The sequence below is a fragment of the Triturus cristatus genome, chromosome 6 (assembly GCF_964204655.1).
Source record: "Triturus cristatus chromosome 6, aTriCri1.1, whole genome shotgun sequence".
NCBI classification, from domain to species: Eukaryota; Metazoa; Chordata; class Amphibia; order Caudata; family Salamandridae; genus Triturus; species Triturus cristatus.
The window spans coordinates 1,890,683,472-1,890,710,295 of record NC_140589.1 but is presented as its reverse complement, the minus strand read 5'-3'; the positions used below and the strand labels follow the sequence as shown (position 1 = coordinate 1,890,710,295).

The 26,824-nt window shown below is 42.4% G+C and overlaps 1 protein-coding gene across 5 annotated transcripts in view; it reads left to right on the top strand.

Annotated features, from left to right (window-relative positions):
• LOC146822320 (zinc finger protein 135-like) overlaps positions 1-25,109 on the top strand; it is a 127,896-nt gene extending 102,787 nt beyond the window's left edge. For all 5 annotated transcript variants that reach the window (XM_085613405.1, XM_085613406.1, XM_085613402.1 and 2 more), the window contains 2 exons: positions 12,827-12,937; positions 17,207-25,109. In XM_085613405.1, the coding sequence (XP_085469531.1) occupies positions 12,827-12,937; positions 17,207-17,931 (836 nt within the window). In that variant the 3' untranslated portion in view covers positions 17,932-25,109. The remainder of the gene's footprint in view (positions 1-12,826; positions 12,938-17,206) is intronic.
• The last annotated feature ends 1,715 nt before the right edge of the window (positions 25,110-26,824 follow it).

The following is a 26,824-nucleotide window of genomic DNA, read 5'->3' as shown; positions in this document are numbered from 1 at the left end:
TACGAAGGCAACACATTCACGTCTACCCTTACCTGGACGACTGGCTTGTTCAGGCAAAGTCAGCCCAGCAATGTGCCAGCCACATGTCCCGCACCATTCACCTTCTTCACAGTCTGGGATTCTCACTAAATTACCCGAAATCACATCTCCAACCCGCACACGTACAACAGTACCTAGGTGCGACCATAGACACTCTGGCAGCCACAGCTCAGCCAAATTTAGTGAGGATCAACAGCATGCAAATGCTGATTTCCAAGTTCAAACCCCAACACTCCCTTCCTGCGTGAGTGTTCATGCAGTTGATAGGCATAATGGCCTCCTGCATTTTCATAGTCCCACACGCGAGACTACATATGCGCCCGCTTCAGGAGTGCTTAGCACGTCAATGGAATCAGGCTCACGGGCAATTAAAAGACCTAGTGTTGGTGAGCGGTCGGGCATACAACTCTCTGCATTGGTGGAATCCACAAAACCTTTGCAAGGGCCGACCGTTCCAAGAGCCTGTTCCACAAATAATACTGACAGCGGACGCGTCTCTCCAGGGATGGGGAGCCCATGTACTCAATTACACAGTGCAGGGACTATGGACTCCACAACAAAAGAAGATGCACATCAACCTTCTGGAACTGATGGCAATCTTCCTGGCTATGAAAGCATTCAAAGTACACCTGTGCAACAAGGTCGTGTTGATCCGGACGGACAACATGACTGCCATGTACTACATACAGAAGCAGGGAGGAACACACTCTCCACAGTTGTCTCACCTGGCTCAGAGCATGTGGAAGTGGGCCATTCAGAGGAACATATTCCTCATGGCGGAACACCTCCCCGGCAAGGACAACCAGATGGCGGATCTGCTCAGCAGACACAGCCACCAAATGCACGAGTGGGAGTTACACCCATCAGTACTCCAACCGTACTTCCAGCAGTGGGGTCATCCAGAGATAGACCTATTCGCCACAAGGGAAAACGCAAAATGCCAAAGCTTTGCCGCCAGGTTCCCACATCCACAGTCGCAGGGCAATGCGATATGGATGAACTGGTCCGGCAGATTTGCGTACGCTTTTCCCCCAGCGCCGTTGATACCGCTAGTGGCACGCAAACTGCGACAGCACTCACTGACACTCATCCTGGTTGCTCCAACATGGGCACGCCAGCCATGGTACACCACCTTTCTGGAACTTTCCGTGGTGCCGCATCAAAGGCTGCGGATCAAACCCGCGCTTTTAACGCAGAACCATGGAGAAATTCAGCACCCAGATCCGCAACAGCTGAACCTGGCAATCTGGCTCCTGAAATCCTAGAGTTTGGCTACCTAAGCCTGCCACCTGACTGTATGGACATCATTAAGGAAGCTAGGAGACCCACTACCAGAGCTTGCTATGCAGCCAAATGGAAGAGGTTTGTCATTTATTGTAATAACAATGACATTAACCCGCTAGACGCATCCACTCAAAACATAATCTGTTACCTCTTACACCTATACCGATGCAATCTGGCATACACCTCAATACGTATCCATTTAACCGCAATAGCAGCCTATCTCCAAAACAGGCAGCACCTCTCTTTATTCAGAGTGCCTGCCATCAAAGCCTTCTTGGAGGGACTTAAACGAGTGATTCCCCTAAGACACCCACCAGCACCAGTGTGGAACCTCAACTTGGTCCTCACCCGACTGATGGGTCCACCCTTCGAACCACTCCACTCATGTGAGATTCAATTCCTCACCTGGAAGGTGGCTTTCCTAGTAGCAATCACTTTGCTGAGAAGAGTTAGTGAACTCCAGGCACTAACCATTCAAGAGCCATTCATACAGGTTCACGCAAACAGGGTCGTACTACGTACCAACCCCAAATTCATGCCTAAAGTAATATCGCAGTTCCACATGAATCAAACCATTGAACTGCCTGTTTTCTTTCAGAATCCACAAAATGTCGCTGAAAGAATGCTCCATACACTAGACGTCAAAAGAGCCCTCATGTACTACATAGACAGAACTAAAAACTTTAGGAAAACGAAACAACTTTTCGTCGCCTTTTCCCCACAACACAAAGGCAACACAATCTCCAAGGCAGGTATAGCCAGATGGATCGTTAAATGTATTCAAATTTGCTATCAAAAGGCTAAACGCACATTAACGATTCCCCCACGGGCCCACTCAACACGTAAGTTAGGGGCCTCCATGGCTTTCCTGGGAAACATTCCTTTACATGATATATGTAGAGCAGCCACATGGTCCACTATACATACATTTACCAAACACTATTGTGTAGATGTACACTCAAAATAGCAGGCAGCTGTAGGACAGGCTGTTCTCAAAACTCTTTTTCAGACCGCTGCAGCTGGCACTGGTGGCCGCCGCTAATGGGAGGTACTGCTATATATTCTATGCACAGATATGAATTCAGCAGCCCACATGCCTCGAACTGAATATGCTACTTACCAGTATGCATCTGTTCTTGGCATGTAGGGCTGCTGACATTCATATCGCCCGCCCTCCTCCCCGGCGCCTGTAGCAGCTGCAGCTCTCAGAATTACTGCATAGCATGGTCATCACTTTCTATATCTACTCCATCACTGCCACAATGGCGAAAAACAATCTGAGGATGGAGAGGATGCCCATGTGCACTGTGGTCCAGGGGAGGAGTCACCTATCTCAGGATACTTCGAAGACTCTTCCAGGACAACAACGTGCAAACATCCGGACCCAACACTAGGCGGCGATCTATGCACAGATATGAATGTCAGCAGCCCTACATGCCAAGAACAGATGCATACTGGTAAGTAGCATATTCATTTTATAAATGGCTATAGGGAATCCATCAGGCCCTGGAGCCTTCCCTGACCGACTAGCCTTAATAGCCTGAATTATTTCATCAGTCTCAATCGGTTTTCCCAAATCAAGCCTATCAGAATGAGAGACAGTATTTGTCGGAATCGGCTTCAGTAATTGTTGACATGCGGAGATATTACATGGATCCTTAGGAGTATATAATTTTTCATAAAAGTCACAGAAGACTTCATGAATGTCATGAGTATGACATTTTTTTAAATCATTTTTATCAGTAATAGAAGACATCTGAGTGGTTTTAATATTATTATTCTGAAATTTTAAGGTAGCAGCTAGCAATTTACCAGCTCTATTTTGTAATAACAAACGGCGAGATTTTTGAGCGTGCACACTAAGATAAGCTTGTTTAGTAACTATAGAATTGAAAGAATACTTGATGTTCTTGATATCCTGTAAAAGAGACTTATCATTAGAGCGTCTGTATAATATCTCTTTACTTTTGATCTCATCTCCCATAGATTGCAACGATTTCCTAATATCTCTATTCCGTTTAGACATGTGTTTGATAATATGACCCCGAATGGTGCATTTAAATGTATCCCACAGAACTGTTGGGGAATTAACCGAAAGTTAATTTTCTTGGAAGAAATTGTGTATTTCTTCGTTAAGCTCCTTGACTTCATCTTTGTCATCCAAAATTTCCGTATTCAGGCGCCAAGTGTGAGGGCCTCGCGTATCCGTTAGATTAAGGATAGTCAAAGAAACCTCAGCGTGGTGAGAGACGACTATTGGATGGATCATAACATTTATGGTATGTTTGAAAAGAGCTGTATCAACTAAAAGATAATCAATACGGGAAAAGCTAGAATATGGAGATGAGAAAAAGGTAAAATCGCTTCCCATAGGATTATGGAATCTCCATGCATCAATCAGATGATGAGAAGAACACCTGTTGAGCAGTTTGCTTATGCGCCCTAGGGGGACGAAACTGAACAGCCGAATGTCTATCTAAAATAGGATCTAAGGGCAGATTAAAATCACCACCCACAATTATTCTAACATCCTGTGGGATATCAGAAAGTTTTTTATCGATAGAACGCCAAAAAAGAGGGTCATCGATATTGGGGGCATATAAATTCATGACATATAAATAATCTGAACATCAAGCACCCAATCCTTCCGTAAAAGTATAGCTTCTTTAAAAGCTATCTTAGTCTCCTGCAGTAAAACAACATCACTAGACAAACGTTTACAGTAATATTTAGACATGCCATTGGAAATCATAAAACAATACAAATGGAAGCAGTTAGAATAAAAGAAGGGGTAGACACAATAAACTCAGGGATAGGAGCAGAAAGAAAACAAGAAAAAAATCTGAAAAAATATATCGTAGCAAATGGAGGAAGAGAGAAAGCTAGAAAAAGGGAAAGAAAGACCAAAAGTACTCCAAAGCAAAAAAGAGCATAAAAAAGGAAAAACCCCACCAGGGGATGGCTGTAAGAGACAGTTTGCATGGGGGAAATAACGTGGAGGAGCAACCACAGAGGTCAACAAGCACAATGCAGAACGCTGATCAATAAAAAATTCATTAAGCGACGAAACAAATATAAAAAGATAGTTGTTACAAATCAATTTGTAATTAGTATCAATAAGAATAATTAATATAAGCTCTAAAAAGTAGAACCTAGTTAATCAATGAGCAACATAACATCTATGCTAAAGGTAAAGTGAGACAATAAATATCAGATAAATATTAAAAGAGTACCTAATACATATTATCCTGAGGGAAATTAATAACAAGCTAAGATAGAATAAATATATAATATACTAAATAAGAATTTAAATAACAATGTATAACAGCATTAATTGTATATTGTAACAAGCAAAACATTACGAATTTGATAGCAACAAGAATAAATACTATATGATATAGAGAATAAAATATAAAAAGTGCTACATAAGAAGCAATTCATGGAATAAGTACAAATAGAGTACATGGAGAAAGAAGAAAGAGTCAGAACAAGGATATATAGAAAAGAAAAGCGAGCAAGGAAAAAATAGAGAATGGAAAATAGATTTACTGAGACCTAAGAATAGTAAAGAATACCAAAGGCAAAAAATGTAACATATTGATGAGCATCCAACAAATTACCATATCCAAGATAGAAAGACGTACAAATAGAAAATGATAAGTGGTTCTATTAGGTATTGTAAGTAAAGCCTAAGGCATATTAAATACTAATAAGTAATGCAGGAAGTGGCAAACCGAGGTAACATAAATATCAGTAAGGAACCTTATAAAAACTGAAATCAAGAGCGAGGTAAACATACCAGAATGGATGATATTAAAAAACTCAGTACTAGAGTATATAGCCAAAATTATAGAATGTAATATATAACTTGAAGACATAATAAAAGGAGAACAATTGAGACCGAATTATATATATGAGAAAAACCAGAGTGAAATAATAAATAGTAAGCAAAAATAAGATATGCGAAGAAATGGCATGAATAGAAAAATCAAGCAAAGAAAGAAAAGGAGTATGGAAAATAGGAAAAGAGAGGCCAGGATCAAGGATGGAAAAAGTCAGACAACATAAGGGAATAAAAGAAAGAAAAAGAAAAGTAGGAAAAGAGAGACAGATGTACAGCTGATAAATAACAGGATAGCACTAAGATAGAATCAACATATTGAGTGGAAAATCTCAAGGGTCCAGCATAAGAATGTGATAGACCGTAAAACCTACCTGTAAAGGAAGTAGTTAGTGAAAAAAGAATATTCACCATAAAACTAATAACCTTGACATTGCATAGTTATCATGTACCAAGAAACCAGAGGAGCAATATTAACCACATACTAGTGGTAAAGCACAGAGAACATGAAGCCAACTTGTCAGGCACTGAAAGATGTTACGAATGAGAGATACCAGGAAGAGACTCTGGAGAGTTCATCAATCATTCCTATGGATGAGAGGTACCAGGGAGAGACTCAGCATTCATCAATGATTCCGAATGATTATCCAAAAAGGTTGAGAGTTCCGAGGGGTCATAAAAAATCTGTGAACGTCCTTTGAAAGTTATTCTAAATCGTGAAGGACCTGCAAAGGAAAATGGAAAATGCATATCTATGAGCCTTTTACGCAGATTTAAGAACCCTTTACGATGAATGACTGTGTCTCTTGCAAAGTCCTGTGAGATTGATATTCTGTGACCTTCCCATTGTAGCGTTTTAATCTTCCTCATTTGGGCCAGGATTTGTTCAGTGTGTTGATGACGTAGAGGCTTAAAGATCAGCAGTCTTGGATAAGAAAGCGTTTTAGGTTTGAAGGTGGGCACTCTATGAGCACGTTCTATTTCAAAGTCTTTTTTAAATGAAATGATCAATACAGAAGGGATCCAGGTAAGCAAAAAATCTAATGCTGAAGGAGCAGATTTCTCGCAGTCCTCTGGTAAACCAAAAATTCGAAGGTTACTTTTACGATTTCTGTCCTCTTGCTCAGTCAAGTCTCTCCTCAAAGAAGCCAATGATCGTTCCATACCTTGAACATATTTAGCTTGTTTATTCGTGAAGTCTTCAACCGTGCTTATTCGCGCTTCTGCATCGGAAACGCGTAGTGAGAGGTTTTTGAGATTGTTTCGAATTGCCGCCACCTCAACTTGAAGCAAGTCAGTGTTCGTTTTAGTGCTCTGTGCTATGTCATGGACCGCATTAAGTTTAGATAGAATAGACTCCAAGGTCGAAGCAGAGTCCATATTGACCTTCGCTGGAATATCTGGGGTGGGAGAATTTTGTTTAGACCTCTTCAAATTCCCCTTAGAGTCTCTGTCTTTTGAAGTGACACCCATGCCCTCTGCCATCGGAATGAAACACAAAAGGCACACAAAGTGACTGCAGGAAAAACGTACGTGTTGCGCCCAGCAGAATGACGTAAGAACACAGATATCATGTGTATTATTTAGGCCCCCCTCAAAGGAAAATATTGCAAGAAACCAAGTTCTGTTAAAATATGTGAGCAGACCAGTGGTACACTGAGAAAGAACGGGGACTTCTCGGACTCAGGAAGATGAATAGAATCCGCACAATTGGCAATAAACAATATAATCACTCACAAATGGAACAACAGATGAGAGAATGCACTCCCACCGACAAACAGACAATTATATATGTATGATGTATGGTATGACATATGGTAGATTCTGCACACCCAGCATTAATGAAAATAATCTCCCACTGTTGAAGCTGGAAATGAGGCACTTCACTGCCAGCTATGCATATCCAAACCGTAATTAGACACAATAGCATCAAATCAGTCAGTCAGCGGCCGCCATTTTTTATCACGACACTCGCATTAATGACTCCTCAATAATTGTACATATAGAGAGGTATACAAATTCAGCCTCACAATACCTCATTGAAGCAGGGGAATGTGCACAAAAACCAAAGAATTAGACCCCATGGATGCCTGAGTTCAGTCCGTGAATCGGCATAATCTCCATGTCAGCCGCCATTTCCTTACCGGAGTGAGGAGAGAGATGACCTGAGGAAATTCCCTCGAAGGAGCGGACTGAGAAACTTGAAAATCGTCCCTCAGACTCCCGCGTTGTTCCGCCGCCTTTTGCCGTTACGTGAACACCAATCACCCGAACAGCATGTTGGAGCGAGCGTTCACACCGGAGAATCAACGGAGCTTAGAAGATTGCGGTCATCTTGGTCGCACGCTAAGCCACGCCCCCGGTTCTTTTTAGGTCTCGCCTGGCGAACGCAGCGCGAAGCGCTGCTGTCGCCAGCGAGATCTATTGTTGCTGACTTGCCTCGGAAGGGAGACAGGAGATGTGCACGCGCAGGCTCTTGGCGGATTTGAATTGGTGTACGCGCTTACAGCCAAGCGGCGTGCACATCTCCTGTCCCCCTTCCGACCACGTCAGCCCTGTTGGAGCGGCCCGCTGCAAGACGGGGCCGCTCAGAATGCCAAAAGGACAGGCACCAACAATAGCCCACACGGAGCCCCCCAGCCCTTCTTCACTCACCGGGCTGCTCTTCTGGGGGGGGCTCCTCCTTGCGGCTGCAGCACTTCTCTTGCGGGGCTTCCCTGCACTCCCGGGAGCCCCGCGCTGCCGTGGGCAGCCTCGGCCGCCGCAGTCTTCACCCGGGCCCCCTCCTGAGACCCGGGGCTTCGCTCCACTCCGGTCGCCACCGCGGGGCACTCCCTTCAGCATGGGAGCCCCGCGTTAGCATGGCGCGCCGTTTCTCTTCCTGCCGGAGCAGGCCCCGCCCACGTCCCGGGCAAGGGCGCCTGACTTCCGGCTTGTTATTTGCGGCAGCCCTCGCACTCCACAGCACACACACGGTGCTTCCTCTCCTCCGTTCAGACAGTGCTCCTGTCCTATATTTATTTAATTATATTTGTTTTCGCATGCGTCCGTGGTTTAATAAAATTAATTGCACATACTTCATTGAACATGTGGGACTATGAGAGGATGTTCTGTGAGCAGACACAGGCGCGAGGCCTCGCGTGCACTGTCACTGGCTCCGAGGCCTCCCAGAAACGCACAATCTGCGAGGGCTATTTCAAAATCAACATCGGACTGCATAGAAAGCGTTGTGTTCACAATACACTACTGTGATGGCTGCTTGTGCACCAAGAGCTCCTGCCTGTAAGGGGCCCCCGTGGACAGACACCGGCTGCATGGGCCGCTTGTGAACTGAAGCACAGCAGCAGATAAATCATCAAATACAGGTCAGCTTTTTTACTGAATTATTTATTCTTAATAAAATGGATTCTCTTTTCCCAGATCCTCGCTCCTTCCCTCTCCTTATGTTTACCATCCCTCACTTCTTTAGCTTTCTCCAACACCATGACGTCGCTCAGATTCAAGTCTGTCCATCATTTTATCCATGTTCTGTTCCCTTCTCTTCTTCTTTCACAATTCCTAATCTGTCATGCCTTCCCTCTCTCACTAACTCCTCTGTTCCTAGGATTTTCCTCTCCCATCCCTAAAGCCCCATTAGTGCACCCCCTACAGTCATTCCCACAATCTTTATTCACGCCCGTTCATACCAATCTGTCTTCATGTATCTTTTCTCTCTACCGCACCAATAACAAATTTCATGCTCATCTTTTTACCTCGCTTCTCCCTTTCCCTTTCTCTCTATCTCTGTCTCACCTCTCTACTACCTCCTGCCTGTCTCTCTCGGTCTCACTTACATATCTTTCTATCCCATTTCTCCTTATTTCACCTCATCTCTTCTACCTCTCTTCTTTACCTCTCGTTTATCCTCTCTCTACATCTCTATGCACCTCACCTACAAAATCAGCCCTGCTTAGCTCACCTCTGTCTACCTCACCGCTCACAATACACTTATCAGAACCACCTCTGTCTACTTGTCTTTTGCATCTTTATCAGTCTTCCGCCTGCCTCTTTACCACTTTCTAGGCTTCTCTCTACCCCTTTAACAGTTTTCTGTAATTCAACCTCTGCAGTTTCCATTACAGCTCGCCATATCTCTCCCCATCTGCCTCACCTCACCTCACTTCACTCTCAAACTCATCTCTCTTTGGCCCACCTCTCTGTTTGTATCTCTTCCCACCTCACTTCTCTCTGCCTCTGTTTCAACCTTATCTTTTCAGCCACACGTTGTTTGGAGATTGTGCACTTTTTGGATACTGGAGCCTGGTGGTGTGGTGGTGTTCGTTCTTTTTTTTATTTATTTAAAGTCTTCTCTTTTTATTAAAGTTTTTTAAATTTTGCACAACCTATTAGAAAGAGAGTGTCGTTTGAGTGACAACTATTAAATTTGGCACTCAATAACAATCTGTAGGTTCCAGCCCACTGTAAGGTGTGTTGGTAGTAGTGCGCTTTGGTGGAACAGCATTGAGGTATACTCTCGCCAGGATCGGAGGGTGGGTCTGGTGATCGTGCGGCCGACGCCTGGAAAGGCCCCTTTACAATATAAGACTTTGTACAGGATAGCAGCAGCAGCTGCTGCCAAAAGTCCGTATCCATGTGTAAACTTCCTGCATGTAGATATAAACCGACCTCTGTAAAGCACTGTATACCGTGCAGATTTCAAAGTGCTACATAAAAGTGTAAAGCAATAAATAAAGCGCTACATAAAACTGCAAAGCAATAAATAAAATAGATGTTTGTTCAGAATTGGTTGACCGACCCCTTCCCACGTTACAAGTGTAAACAATAGTTAAGAAGCGCTGGCGTGTTTTGTGCACCAAAGGTGTTTTTAACGTTGCTGTGGCAGGCTGAAGCCCAACAGTTTTGATGTGAAATACATAAACAGTTCAGTTCACCTTGGCATGCATGTCATTGTATTCCTCAATATACAAAAACCCATAGCTATGAACTACAAGGCTTTCGATTTTACATTCCCAAAAGATTTAAAACTGTGACACTGGAGAAAATCTATAAAAATAGTTTCCCTCCAGCATGAAAATTACGATTTGCATACCGAACCGCGACTGTTTTTTGCAACATTAAAATAATTTAACATATCAACTTCAGACATCCTTTCGGTGCACAAAATGTCCTGTTAGGATTTCTTGCTGGGTGCAATTATTTGTGACAGCGTGTAGTCCTGCCCAGGATTGCTGACAGGAGCTCAGTATGGACCAGTCATATAGGCCGGTACTTAAATGTCTCTGGTATATGGTCATTTGTGGGATAATTACTTCCATGCTTGTTTGTATTTTTATTCATCCATTCACACCCCTTTACGTTAACATAGCCATAGCTTTACGGTACAGTTCCTATAAAAGTTTATAATATGGTATAGTGTGCACTTATTTCTTTAAATATTCACTTCACTGCAAACCAAAAAACAAATAAATAACATTGCCATTCACAATGCCAATAGCTCCAACTCCAACAAATGCGAGACCTATTGCATTGTAAATGCTTGTTATTTTTTAGTTTTGGACATGCATTCTCGGAGTTCATGTTTGCAGTCCGTCTCCCGCCCCGCTCTCATGTTGCTTGTCCCCACCTGCTCTCCTTTTATTGTCCCTTGTGCTGCGCCACCCTCCCTCCTCCCTTGTGGTGTTGCTTCCCCCATCCCGTTGTTGCTGCTCCCACCCTCCTCCCCTGTGCCTCGCTTGTGTTGCTTTGTTTCTTTGGCAGTTGGCGCAATCTTGACCAAAAGGTATTGCTTTACGTGAGTACCAGTTACATTATACAAGCACAAGTCCATTTTGTAAGCATCGGGAGATGAAGTGAGCTGTCCCCAGTGCTTAATTTGAGCCGGTGGTTTCCAGTGTTCAGCACCAGCACTTAATTGTCAACACCGAGGCTTGTACCATTCTGCCAAACGGTGGCACTGGTGAAAATGACAATTAATTGCTTCCCAAGGCATTCTTATAGCTTTAGGGGCCTAGAGGAGGCTGAGTTGTCACACGTGTAAGAGTGTGATGATCAGTAATTGTATTGATGCTTCCATTGGCAGCGCTGGCAGGGGCAATGTGTGGTGCAAGCTGCAGTGACCTCCTGGAAAGGGCCCTGGCACTTATTTTTTTACTGATTAAGCACTGGCTGTCCCCCTGTTATGAGAGTTGGCTGATGTGACCCACACTAGCCATGGGAGTAGCAGGCAGTGCAGTTCTAGGAAGCGCTGCGAGTGTTCGGTATGATGGCGCAAGGCAAAGTGTAAAATCTTAAAAGTTGAGCTTTGTACAACCTAGACTGCCCCTTACAATCTGGGTCACAATGCCAGCCACAGACATGCATGCAGCAGGTTTCCATGCTGGTGGGCGAGGGAGAGAGCAGCTCTGCAGTACACCGGTTGGCATATCCTGGATTGGAGCCTGGCACCAGCCGCCTGAAGCATTGGAAGCGCTGCCATTTTCTGAAAGTCTGCTTCTGCGGGTGTCCGATAGAAGCAGCGAGCCTGCGCTTCATGGCACATCCCACATTTTATCACTGCTTTCATTTCCACATGCCCTGTTATCCTTGGAGGATGCCTATATGAGAGAGGTTCATCTAGATCCGATTTTCATCCACCTGAGCTAAAGTATAATTATTGGCATTGCAAACACAGGTACACGTTGCAGAGATTTATAAGGCAGCCACGTCCCTTACCTAACATACCATTTACCAGCACTATGCTCTGGATGCACCTTCTTGCAAAGGTGCAGCTTTTGTCCAAGATTTTCTGCTAAAACATGTTTGATTAAATTCTTGTCTTGCCTGCGTTGTCTCCCTTCAAACAGGTTTGGACTCGTTGATTAAGCTCCCAAACCAAAATACAAGAGCAGTATAAATGAGTAAGAAAGAACAACCCTGAGGCTGACTGATCGTCTTCTAAACCCTTGCTTCCCTCATCCAACCCCCTTTATTATGTAATCCACCAGAGATGGCAGAACACACATGTTGGGATGATTGGCGGCACACAGGCATCTGCTCACGTGCAAGGAAGGGACTCTCTTCCTGGAGTTTCTCGCAAACATTTAAACTTACAGAAATGTTTACAATTATTCCAGACCTACCTGTGTTGCAGGCAAGTCTCAGCGAGTGAAGGACAGAGCGCAAAGACTGAATGTAACAGAATCATTACTAATGCAGGTCTTCCCTTGCATATTCCTCTTCCCAGGGCTTCTTGCTTAATAGGTTTAACATGAGGCCTTCCTAAAAGTTAAAAGCCCTTCACTGTCCCGTTGGTCATTCGTTGGAATGTCGCGTCTCAGTGTAGGTTTTCATTCTGATCGAACATTGCATGACCTGTTGGGAGAGGACAGGCCGTGTTCTCTTGGTAGCTTGTTACTCAGTATAGTGAGGTTGCAAGATAAAGACCTCTATTTTCATAGGACGAGCCTGTTTCTGCATCAAGGTTTTCTTGTATTTTGAAATTATGCTGTGGATCTGTGTTTTTTTTGTTGGTTTTTGTGTGCAGTTCCTTAACTATGATTGTTCTCCCTTTAACTTATTGGGGGTGTAGGGATTGGCAGCACCTCAGCAAGTGCATTAACAGCAGGTTTTGCAGACCTAGTCAGAGAAGTGATGGTGGTAACATGGCTTCTTTTCATACATTAGGTTACCCAGTTTTCCATCCCAGCCTCTCTCTTTGGATAAAAGAGATGGAAGATCCATGTGGTAATGACGGGCACGAGCCTGAGAGGCAGAAAATTCCAAGCACCAGGATTGGTAAGAATCCCATACAGTGAATGTCCATGCCCTAAAGTACATGATACATGGATTTGTTTTGGGTATTGGGATAGAGCATAGCAAGAATGTTGGCGGTGTTTTAATATGCAACCATTTAAATCACAGAAAGGGGTTAGTTCCTCTAAACGGCAGATGTACTGTGAGTCACTAACTGCCTACTATTTAAGTCGCTGGGAGATCTCTATTTCAGATCGTAATGCCCTCACACACCTGTTAGGGTGTCATGCTTCATCATAGGGCGCTTCTCGTCAGACCGGCGCTGCAATGTCTGACGGGCCTGGTGGCATCTTTGGCGGAGTTCTTTTGATCTGAGAACGCCGTATGTGAATGGTGTGTGTGGGGGCTCAAAGAAAGTGAGTAGTGGTGTGTTTAAAGTGAGACAGTGATTTAAAATAGGCACCAGACCTATGAACATTTTAATTCACAAATAGGACCGGGACTAAGTAAAAGCAGTGGGGCTACCAGAAGGTCTTAAGGTACCAGGGTAGCTCTTATGTGTATTTGGTCGACATGTTTCGTGCCATCGGGGCTCCAAAGTCGAGCGGCACTTCTTCAGGACCAAAGATCTCTAAGAGTGGTCCCCAAGAAGAGGACCTAGAATTGGCCCCGCTATATGTTGGGGAGTTCAATATTCAGGAACCCGCAGTGTCTCTCCACCTAGTGAAAGGGGGACAAGATGACTAAAGAAAAAGCAACATCAAAATGTACCATCAAGAGAATAGTTTGACAGACAAATGGCAACCTCATGCCCAGAGTAGTGGGAGAGGTACAGAACTCAGGTGAGGTAAATACTCCTTAACCTAGGTACATATCTCAAGTATATGGAAGAAAACATGTAAAAAAATTAAAATTATTTAAAAAGCAAGTATAGAAAAGCGCAAGAGGTGTTGGTATTGCCTACATAGACCAAAGAATCTGACCGTGCCCCGACCTCCCGGCGGGGGAGAAGGGTAAGGAGACCATATTGTAAAGCATACCTCACTCGGTGGGTAGTATTACTTCATAGATGAAGGGGAGGAGCCCGACCACTCAAAGGGGCCAACTGTAATGTGACATATGGAAGATAAGAACAAAAAGTAGTTCAACAGTGAACAAACGGTGGGACCAGATGGAAGAGTCTACACAAGTGTAGTGTCTCTATAGGAAGAAACTCATTGGGAACCAGGAGGTGCTTGGGTTGGTGCTGCTAAAGGCATGCTCCCGCTTTATGACCAAAATGACTGACAATGGGCGTCTAGTGGTAGTGAACGCCTCTGTTGATGATGGCGGGAGATGCCTATGTCAACATATACCTGGTAACTAAAGGGGGGAAAAAGGAGGAAGGTGCTCGGCGAAGGCAAAATGCCGCATGTGAATGAAATTAAGCCCGAGGATCGGGATCCTTTGTCTACTCCACGGGTGTGAGGTGTCACAAAGACGACGTGGTCTAAGTTGTAGTGTCCCTCAGGGGAGTGGGTGCAGAATAGTTCCGCTTGTGTGTAAATGCGGACTGTAAGGGGTTCATGCTGGGTATACGATCGTAGTCGAAACTCCATAGTCGCCGGGCGGTCAGGGCACGGTCAGTTTTTGTGGTCTATGTAGGCAATACCAACACCTCTTGCGCTTTTCTATACTTGCTTTTTAAGTAATTTTAAAAAAATGTACATTTGTTTCCATATACTTGAGATATGTACCTAGGTTAAGGAGTATTTACCTCACCTGAGTTCTGTACCTCTCCCACTACTTTGGGCATGAGGTTGCCATTTGTATGTCGAACTATTCTCTTGATGGTACATTTTGATGTCACTTTTTCTTTCCTCATCTTGTCCCCCTTTCCCTAGGTGGAGAGACACTGCGGGTTCCTGAATTTGGAACCAGGCATTTATATATTGAACTCCCCCACATATAGGGGGGTCATCTTTAGGTCCTCTTCTTGGGGACCACTCTTAGAGATCTTTGGTCCTGAAGAAGTGCCGCTCGACTTTGGAGCCCCGATGGCACGAAACATGTCGACTGCATACACATAAGAGCTACCCTGGTAGCTTAAGACCTTCTGGTAGCCCCACAGCTTTTACTTAGTCCCGGTCCTATTTGTCAATTAAAACGTTCATAGGTCTGGTGCCTATTTTAAATCACTATGTCACTTTAAACACACCACTACTGACTTTCTTTGAGCCCACACACTCACCATTCACATACGGCGTTCTCAGATCAAAAGAACTCCGCCAAAGATGCGACCAGGCCCGTCAGACATTGCAGCGCCGGTCTGACGAGGAGCGCCCTATGATGAAGCATGACACCCTAACAGGTGTGTGAGGGCATTACGATCTGAAACAGAGATCTCCCAGCGACTCAAATAGTAGGCAGTTAGTGAATCACAGTACATCTGCCTTATAGAGGAACTAAATAGAGGAACTAACTCCTTTCTTTGATTTAAATGTGTACACGAAGGAGCACAGGAATAGGACCTCTTCTGTTCCCCAATCTTTGATTAAACCCCTTAATATGCAAGCATGCACTCAGTTGCAAATCCCCAAGTTCAATACCTCAGGTCAATAGAGCGAAGGTAGTTGCAGCTTCATTCATAGGGTGGAGTGGTTGGGGTATATTAATCCTATTGGTATCTGAAGACAAGATGGATGATTTCTTTTTAGGGCTCTTTTTAGATTGGGCTCAAGAGTCTCTCGTGAGACATTATCTCTTAAATCAGGCCTGGACTACACAGTTGATACCATTGCACAGTGACTGGTTACATTGTGGTTTAGCTAACACAAGGTAATGATGGACGGAGCGCTGAACTTTTCAGACACTCACCTCCAGTCACAGATCTGGGTTGAATCCATCATCGTTATTTAGCTCACTTTGCGACCTCAGTTCAGACCTAGCCATATGCAAATCAGTTTTGACCCTGTTCCTCATGGGAACAATTTGGCCCGAAATGCCAAGCCACGTCTTCCCTGGACCAGAAACATGCAACCTGGGACCGGTTTCTGGGTAACACCCCTCATCAGCCAGGCTAGCTCGAATCCAGTGACAAAGTGAGCAAGGTACCCACGTCTGGGCATACCCTGCCAACTTAGGACTCCAATCTGTCTATTCACCCATCATTCTTCTTCAAGAAATCACATACTCACACTCCAGCCTCTGCTAATGATCACACTTAACACCTGTTCATTTAGCTTTCCAGAAAAAGGTGAAATAAACACATGGATCACAAGATTAATACTAATAACCACTGGATTCACCACTGACCTTAGGTTCCAGAATAGCATGCTATTCTCCATAAAGCCCTTAAATAACTCACCATGGGCAGTAAGTGCTTTATAAATGTTATTACAATGCAGTAGTATGGCAAGGACCTTCATTGTAACTGGTGAAGGTCTCCTGCGTCTTGGAAACGGCTGTGTTAACCTTCACCTTTACGCCATTATACCATCCAGCTCTCTACTACAGCTCTGTAATTGTGTCCACTTTCACCTTTTTAAAACAAGCATCTTACCACACAGCGCAGCGTTCATGCTTGGATGCTCGTACCAGTGGGGCAGGCTGGTGAATGGACCAGTATTTTTTTAAAGTATTGCAGGGGGATCTCAAGCTTGAGTAACAGAGGCTAATCCGAAAATAATTATGCTAAATGTTTCCCATTAAAGAAATGGAACCAGGCCTTCTTTTACCTTCAACCGCTCCTCTTTTGGATTTTGCACAAAAGGGTGGGGATGCATCTAGTATTCTGGGGGATAGAGGAATAAGGACACAACTCTTATCCTGTTCTCCCCTTGGCACATAAGGTCTGTTGTGAAACAGAAACCATTGGGTTACAGCTGGATCAGGGAGGGAGAGAGGTGGAGGGGAAGGAAGAGGATGGGAGAGGCATGGGAAGAAAGAAGAAAGGAGTGAAGGAGGAGCGAGTGGTAGAAGGGATGGGGAACAGAGGTAGAAAAGAGGAAACAAGAGTGGGGGGAGGCTATCTGCATTTTCTTGAGCAGTTAGTGAATCTTTAAAAATCAGTACATCTTTGGATGCATAGGGAGCACCGTGTTAGGAGAATAGTGTACATAATTTACGCTCATAAGCTGCTTCTACTCTTCCTTGCTCTGATGTTGCTGTGCAAGTGCACCAGTATTATGGAATGCGACATATTTTATTTGCACTAAAACTGCTACTTTTAAGACGGGTAATAGAATCAATACTGTGACCTCATTTACTTTAAAATGTCTTTATTAATAACTCATGGTGGTTTCCCTAATCACTCTCATTTTCACTCTACAGATGATGGGTCCTTAACCACAAAGTTTGAAGACCAGTATGCCAAAAGGTCTGCCGAGCAGTTAAAAGAGTTAGAGTCTTTGTTGAAAACGACTCGGGAAAATGTTCAGCTCTTCAGCAATGTCGCTTTCTCGCATAAGCCCAATCAGTTGAGAAGGACACAAGCCGCCCTTTGTGCTGCCAGACCGAGTGCCTTCTCAGAATGTGGGACAGGCTTTGATGTGTTTGCTACACCTGTTGTACACCAGGAGAAGCCATACAAATGCAAAGACTGTGAGAAAAGCTTTGGCAAGAAGTCCAACCTTATAATCCACCAAAGGACGCACACAGGAGAGAAGCCTTATAAGTGCGCCCAGTGTGATAAGGGCTTCAGCCACAAATCAAACTTAAACCAGCACCAGACAACGCACACCGGCGAGCGGCCATTCCAGTGCTCCTTCTGTGAAAAATGCTTCAGCCACAAAGTGTCCCGCAACCTCCACCAGAGAACACACACTGGAGAGAGGCCTTATAAATGCAGTGTGTGTGGGAAGTGCTTCAGAAGGAACTCACATCTCATCCAGCACATTAAAACACACTCTGGAGAGACGCGAAAAGTTGAGAAACAAGGCCAAAGTTATGGAACGTGCAATAGTCTTCAGGTTTCACAAGCACCCTTACAAGACTTATCACTTGATATTATGGCTGTTCGATTAGAAATGTCACCTGTGGACTTTGAGAGACTGTAAACCTCCATAGAGAAGCTTAGTCAATCACATGGAAGGACCCATGTAACGTTGAATAAGTGATGCGGTTATTCAGAACAGTACCCGGATCATTTTTTCTGTGCTAGTGATATCAAATAGAAGTGTGTGATAATTTTTGTTGCATGTCATTTTATTGACTGTCAAAGTAGTTAATAATCCAGAGTCTTAATTTTGCAGCTGAGGAACATGCATCCATTTCTTGCAACAGATTTGAAGATTCATGGTGTCAGAGTTATTCCTGTTGAGAGGTACCATAAGGCTGTTATGAGTTGTGGAATCTGTCCTTTCAACCCCAAATCTTTTACTAGGTAAAGCCTGATTGCACATTACTAAATATATAACTCTTAAGCCACTGAAGCAAATAATCTTTTTGCAACAGCCTGCCATATAATGTATGCAGCCGGTCTTACACTCTTATGTATTACATTTTTAGGTGTGGCGTTAGCCAAGACCTTCAGATTTTACTAAAACTATCAATACTTACTCAAGAGGACCTTCAACCATGCTTCCTAATCCATAGATATGTTGTTGTGTCATTCACATTTTTCTTCCACCCACTACAGCCTGCATCACTGGGCAGTGGGAGAGCCCACTTCTGCCATTGGTTAATTTAACTTTGATTGACAGCATTCTGTTCTTTCATAGGAGTACATCTGCACACAAAGTAATTACCTTTCAGTGCCAGTGACTACCTAGAGAGCAAAAGAGCAAAACAATATTTGCTTTTAGCCAATGTTTTTTTGGATAATGGTCCAGAGGCTCCCCTAACTATAAAACACAAACCATGGGCAAAAATGAAACCAGAGTTGAGAAAGCCAAAAGGCTGGCAACCAACACCAGATCTATTGGCTTTGCAGATGCTTGTTTACATTTTTGCAGATTATCTTATACTTTATGCAATACATTCTTATCTAATGCCTTACATATTCATAGTGCTTTCTGTTACAGGTTGGGATCTTATAGGACTATAGGTACACAACTCACTAGTTCCAGATACAAAACCAGCATTCATAATTGGTTGCACATACAGCCAGCTGGAGTGCTTGCATAAACCAACTGAGCTTTACTGTCCGAACAATACATTTTGACAGATAGTTCAACTTGCATTCATTTTTCATTAATGCGTGTGCATTACATTCCATATGTTCAAAATCAAACTCTAGGTAACCAGGTATATTGTGGGGCGCTCAACTCTATTTAGGGTTTACGTAACTCAATTATCCAAATTTTCATTGGTGCTCATAGGGGAAGAAAGATTGGTTACCTATACAATCTTATCTTTACCCACTTCTAGAGAATAATAAGAAATTCAGAAGTCTACCCCGAGCACACTAAACATATAACCAATGATAAGTGTGCCAAGAAAAGAATATTTGATGAGAAGAAAAGTCAATAAATTCATGGACAGTGTAATTTGAACGAATTGGACTCTTACACTTATTCAAGAACTGTTTATACAACACTTATCATTGGTTATATGTTTAGTGTGCTCGGGGTAGACTTCTGAACATTCTATATGTTGTTACCTGTTGGTGAACGGCCAACAAAATATTTACAGAAACTTTAGTTCTTTTTATTTGCATAACTTACCCCACAGTCATTGACTCCACCGCCATTGAACTCACAGGTCCCATACTTTTTGGTGCACTTTGACCACTGCACAGATAAAGGGAAAAAAGGACATGGCTATCATGCTTGATGTCTGCCTTTTTCAAAAACAGTTGTCAGCGATCGCATGGTGCAACAGGGTAGAAGTAACGCCTTTGCTGATTACTCTGAGACCATCCTCAGATTCCACTCTCAGGAGGCCTGCCTCATTGATCGTGTGTAACAGGGTGAACAGGAACTATGCACTGCAGAAGGAAAGATTTGATTTGTTTTACTTTAAAATGCTTCCTGACTTTCACTGGAGGCACGCACCAGCTTTTTGTGATAAAAGGTGTTGAGAGCCAGACTGTCTTTTCAAGAAAACATTGAAACAAAAGCAAACACAAACAGAGACCGTTTCTTTTTTTTTAAAAACACAATTAGGTTGAAATTGTTTGCATTACAACCCTTTAGCAATTTCGTTCAAGAAACTAATTTATCTTCTATAGTGTTGGTGTCTTTTTTGGTCCAGCCTACTAGACAGCGTGTATGCGCTCTGTTGCAAGACATATTTGCGCTTACAAGAACATAGAGAGACTTGGAGCCTGCCCACTGCTTAACATTGGATGGCTTTTCCGTTACACTCTTTTGTCTGCTTCTTACTGACGCCCCAGCTTCTTAATCTTGTGTTTGTCCCTCTTTCCCATCTCTACTGTTTGGCTCGCTTCTGTGCTTCCAATGCCTGCTTTTAAAGCAATCCTTTTTTCTTCTGGGTGAAGCACACAATGGCAGTGCATGTGGTTTTTGTCTGTCTCCCATGTGTACTTCTCTCCCACTGCACTCTGTGTTGCTGTCTATTGCCTGTGTGCTTCTCCCCGCCCTTCTACATGGTGCTTCTACCCTGACGTACCTCCCCGTTTGCTTTCTTGTCCATGTGCTTCTTCCTGTCCACTCCTTGTTGCTCTATCTCTTGAGTTTCCTATCCTCCCCACACCTGTTATTGTGTTGCTTCCCCCCACCTAGGCCCTCCTTCTCTTTCACCTGTTGCTTCTACTCCTCCTCCCTGTGCTCCATGTTGCTTCTGCCCCACTCACTCCCCCACCCACATTATCTCTGTCACTTTCCCTGCCCTCAGTGTTGCTTTCCCCTACCCTGGCCCTCCAGCCACTACCTTAAAAAAAACACCTTTGTAGTACTTTTGTTTTTTAGAAAAAGTTACCAATACAAATTATTTGTTAGGTTTTATTGTTTTTTTTGCCATGCTACATAGCATGAGGAATGCTGTATAGCAAGAATAAAGAGCATTGGCAAAGCCAGTAGGTCCCAAAGCAGAGGTCTGTTGACTTGGCAAATGCTTGCTTTATCAGATACTGTATTTGTTAAAAACATAAAAATAATTAATTTTGTTTTCCTATCTTTGCTGCATATTTTGGTGAACTCTGCCGCCTAATGTGAGCCTCCTATGTTGATAATTCGAATGGCCTTTGCTCTTAGATGGCGAAGTGCTCGACCCATCATCGATGAAGTACAACAGCATCCAGTTGTTTTGGGGAGTGACAGAATCCATTTAATGATGTGGCTGAAATAACAGCATACCTGGCTATCCCACTTCCTATTGTGCAAGATGGTTTTTTTCATGGTGACTCAATCTCTGTAGGCAAAAATATACACAAACGTGCATCATTGAAAAAGCCAATCATTTAACATTTTGTGCCATGCAAGATTTGTCAAATCAAGACTTCTGTTGTAGCACTTTGGATTCTATGGTGTGATATCTGCTCAACAGTTTTGCAGCATGAATACATTTTTGGATTTAGATGCTGTGCGTTATTCTGTCATGTAGTGGCTGGGTCCATACACTTTAGTATATTTTTGTGGACATTGGTAACCACTATTTGGTGGTAAGTCATTCCTTGTGTGACGCCAGATGGTGCCCCGTAAGTTCCTCAGTGTGGTCGCCATCTTCAGATTCTATTTTCAGCCATTGGATCTGGAAGAACAATGGAGGAGCTCCGAAGATTTTTTGAGAAAAGAGTTGCAAAACCATCAAAATCACCAAATTTATTTCAGGTGGATACAGACCAATATTTACAGCATCACAATACCCACTTGTTACATGCATTAAATGTTATAGTGTATGTACCTTTAAGTTATGTTCTGGGTCGCATGCCACTGCATGCGACATATTATGTTTTCACCGGGGTTCTGCATTCTAGGTAGTAGAGCTTCATTAGAAGATAACAGTTGAGAGGGTAAAAGAAGCTGGTTACTGGAGCGTTTGGATGCATATTGAATGTGCTGCCAATAAAGGATTCATCTATTTATTATTCAACTTATGGATGGTCATCATTTTAATATTGGCGACGACGGGAAACCACTGGGCAGCACAAAGTAATTCAGTGGTAGAACCTTTTTCTTCAAATTTGTTTTACTCGGCGAACTCAATTCATTGGGGAGGAACATTGTCATTTTATGTACGTTGACAGTACCTGCGGCTGAAAATGAGTTTGTGACATGATGGCACCTGCGGCTGATCAGCATTAATTAGTTTGAGCTTTGTACGTTTTGGTTTCGGAAAGAAAAAACGGAAACCGAGATAACGCACAAGATTCCCCGATGTTGGTGAGCTCTACAATTGAACTTGTGGATAATATTTGAATCGTACAGCGGAGCACAAGATATTTTTTTTTATTGTTTTTGAATGATCTTTGTGTCCGTAATTGGGAAGAAGGAGGTAAAGTTTGCGGAACCACAGCGCTAATTTCACCGTATACTAGTACTTTGAGTATTTTAATGTTCGTTCCACCAAAGATAGCGATCTCTGGTTAGGATAGACCTGATGCTTGAATAAAGCCAACAACTTGTGCAATGTTTAAACTTACGTAGCAAACAACGGTTCCCTCAACCTTCCATCTTCTTTTGCCTTTTCGTCACGCAAGGAGTTGACGAGTACGTGCGCATGAGTTCACACGCACGGAATTAATTGTTTGGTTTCCAGGGTAACAGCTACAACAAGTGACGCTTACGTGCGCATGAGATCACACGCACGGAAGTCATTTTTTTTAAGTTTCCAAGGTAACAGCTACAACAATTTTCCAGCGCTAGTGCAACGTGTTCAACGTGTTTAAAGCATGTGAAGTAAGTACTTTGCTATTTTAAAGGGGAAAAGAGCAAAAGACAGATTCACAAAACGTTTAGGGTACAAAACGGTGATTGTTATTTTGTGATCAATAATATATATATAATTGGAAAACAACTTTGTAAGGACATACAATTAGAAGGCAAACGTAAAATATGCACTTATATATATAATACAAAGTTGGTCAAAATCTTATTTATTCATTTATGCTGTAATTAAACAGTCTCAAATAAAACAACGATACCATTTTTTTTTAAAAAGTATATACTGGCAACAGTTTGGGAAAAAATGCAATTTAATCCACCTGCCAAATTCTTACAAGTTAAAGGAGATCCACCCATGCCATGGCCGAGATGGAAAGAGAAATTTTTAAATTACATGAAGGCGATTGATGGCGAAAGGATGGGTTCAGAAAGAAAAAAAGTATATTACTACATTGCTTAGGCTCAGAAGGTCAAGTTATTTTCAGGTCACTTCCTCAAATTATTATGCAAAATGCAAGTGGTGATTCAATGAACGTTTATACAGAAGCCTTGGCAAGATTAGAAAAAAGATTCCAACCAAACGTTAGCATAGCTCTAAATCGTTTCAAATTTTACACCAGGAAACAAAAAGAGGAGGAATCATTTGACGATTTCTTGACATCTTTAAGGTCATTGAGCATGCACTGCAATTTCGGAAACATGTCTGACGAAATGATATGTGATCAGATTATAGTTCATGTTAAATGTAAAAAAATTCAGGATAAGTTATGGGTAATGGGTGACCCAAATTTAAATGACACTATTGCCAAGGCTAAGGCGCAAGAACAATCTGATCTATGGATGGACACTATAAAAAAGAATACTGAAAAAAAAATAACAGATGAGGAAATATGTGCGGTTGGTCATAAATTTACAACAAAGCAAAACGTAACACAAAACTTTGGTAAGCAAAATTTTAATCGACCAAAGCAACACTATCAAAAACATTTTGAAGGAACTAACAACCAAGGAATGTGTTTTAGGTATGGTAACAAAAATCACTATACCTCATTTCCAGGATGTCCAGCCGTGAAGAGAGAATGTAAAATCTGCAATAGGATTGGACATTTCAGTAATATGTGTAGAGACAGACGTGCACAATTCCACAAGCAGGGATCTATATCATCGGTTTCGGAGGAAGACAATACCATTATCAATACAGACAAAGAGCATGGTTTTGTTGTTTCTGTAGTGGGCGATCACATTCAAAAACATATCAGTTCTCCTAAATGTGTTTTCCAAGTCTGTGGAGTTGATCTATTCCTTATGGTGGATTCAGGTTCCCCTTGGACTATTATATCTCATGAATATTATATTTCAGTTTTGGCAGACTCCATTCCTTTAGACAAATTGGAAGAACCTGACATAGTTGCTGAGAGTTTTTGTGGGACGAGGATTGACATGATTGGTTTTTTTTTCAGTTTGTTTACATTTTAAACACAGACTGGCTAGTGTCAAGTTGTATATTTCCCAAAAAGGTGTGAATGTGTTGGCATGGTTGGATCAATGGAAATTAGGTATCATACTAAACCCTAGATCCATTGAACCAGTGTCATTATGTGATGATTATCTCATGAACACAGTATCAGCAGTAAAGAATTTGCATGTTGATGAAACAAATACAATAGATAAGGACTATTCAGAAAAACTCATTAGAAGTTTTGGAAAGGTTTTTATTGACAAATTGGGTAAGCTCAAAGATTTTTCACATAGAATTGTACTTAAGAGTAGTCACATTCCTGTTGTTCAGAAACTTAGAAATGTTCCCATTAACATCAGGGACGAACTCAAGGAAATGTTGGATGAATTGCTTAAGGAGGGTATCATTGAACCCATAGAGTCATCGGAATGGGTTTCTCCCATAGTTTTGGTACGAAAACCTGACAAAAAGTTGAGGGTGTGTGTGGATTTAAGAGCGTTAAATTCTAATATTATCATTGATTGCCACCCTTTGCCAAACATAAATGAACTTGTATCATTTTTGCATGGTGCAAAAATATTTTCTACCCTTGATCTCAGATCGGCATACCATCAGATAGAACTAACTAAAGATTCTAGGAAATACACAGCGTTCATCACTCCACAAGGTTTGTTTCAATACACCCGCATGCCTTTTGGTTTGGCATCCGCAGCTTCCGTATTCCAAAGGATTATGTTTCATATTTTTAAGGATATTGATTCCTACGTTAAATGTTTCCAAGATGATATTTTGGTCTTCTCAAAAGATACACATGAGCATCAAATACATTTACATTAAGTGTGTAGAAGGCTGGAACACAATGGTTTGACTCTTAAAGCACACAAATGCAAGTTATTCAGAGATTCTGTTGAATATTTAGGGCATACACTTTCAGGTGAGGGTGTTGTTCCCAAAAAATCTAGGGGCAGATTTATGAGCCCCTTGCGCCACTTTTGCGTCACTTTTAACATGGGAAAAGTGAAGCAAAAGTGGCGCAAGGGGCTCATAAATCTGCCCCCTAATGTTGAAGCTATTTCCAAAGCCCCGTCCCCAGAGAATAAGGATCAATTACTTTCATTTGCTGGAATGTGTGAGTATTACAGTAAATTTGTAGTAAATGTTGCCACTAAGATGGAGCCCTTGAGGAAACTGCTTAGGTAGGGAGTTAAGTATGCTTGGGGTGAGTCAGAACAACGATCTTTTGAAGAGATCAAACATGACATTATTAATGCACCCACACTCAAATTATTTCGCATTAACAGAGAATGTGCCATCACTGTTGATGCAAGCTTATATGGTTTGGGTGCGGTGTTGTCGCAAAAGGAGAAGAATGAGGAATGGAATGTAGCTTTTGCCTCAAGGACTCTCAATGAATGTGAACGCAAATATTCCGTCATTGAGAGGGAGTTGCTAGCTTGTGTGTGGGTGATTGAGCATTTCAGGTTATATGTGTGGGGCTCTAAATTCATTTTAAGAACAGATCACAAACCTTTGGTAAACATTTTATCGGTTGGTGGAGGTTGGAATTCCACGGCCAGAATTGCCAGGTTAATGTCAAAATTGCAGGAATATAACTTTATGACAGTATATGTCCCTGGTAAGAAGAATGTCACTGCAGACTGCTTGTCACGCCTACCGTGCAAACAAAGTATGATAAACTCTGTGGTTGATGTTGTAATGACCATTGAAGATGTACTTCAAGGAAAATTTCAGGACATATCTGAAGTTCATTGGAATGATTGTGAACAGAAGGATGCTAAGTGGTTGATGTTAAAAGACTACATCAAACATGGCTGGCCTAGAAAGGATAGAATAAGTCCAGAACTTTTACCTTTTTTTAGGGTACTAGAGGAATTAGAGCTAGATGGTGATTTTATCTTTAAGTCAGGGAAGTGTATTCCCCCAGAAGGGATGTATGAGGTGATACTTGGAATTGCCCACAAGACTCATCCTGGCATATCATCAATGAAGCGCTTAATTAGATTGTATTTCTGGTGGCCAGGCATTGATAAATTTATCGATAGAATAGTCAGGGAATGTCCTGAGTGTGTATCTAGTGAAAGAATGCTTAAGGTTCATACTCCTCCCCTTAAAATGGTTAAATGGCCGTCTGAACCTTGGGAAAAAATAGCATTCGATATTTCGGGTCCTTTCCACATGCTTCCAGAATCTTCACGTTATGCTTTAGTGATAGTCGATTATCATTCTAAGTGGCCTGAAGTGAAATTTGTCCAGAAAGCTACCACTAGTGCTGTCATTGGGTTTTTCAAAGACATCTTTGCCAGAGAAGGTTGTCCTTCATGCTTGGTCACTGATAATGGAGTTCAGTTAACCTCGGAAGAAATGTGTGAGTTCTTAAAAAAATGCAGTATTACTCACAGATTTATTTCTTTATCTGAACCACATGAGAATGGACAGGTAGAACGATTTAATCGAGTTTTGAAAGGGTTTGTCACTGAAGCGGTAAAGTTTGGAGCAAACTGGGTAGGTGCCTTAAGAGAACGATTATGGACTTATAGAATCACACCACATACCACAACCGAGGTTAGTCCTTTTAAACTCTTTAAAGGAAGGGATCCGGCCTCACAGGTATTACCTTGGTGGTTAAGGGAAAAGTCTCCTTATTTTGATTCGGGAAGAGAGAATTTGGAAGAAGTTGCTAAACAT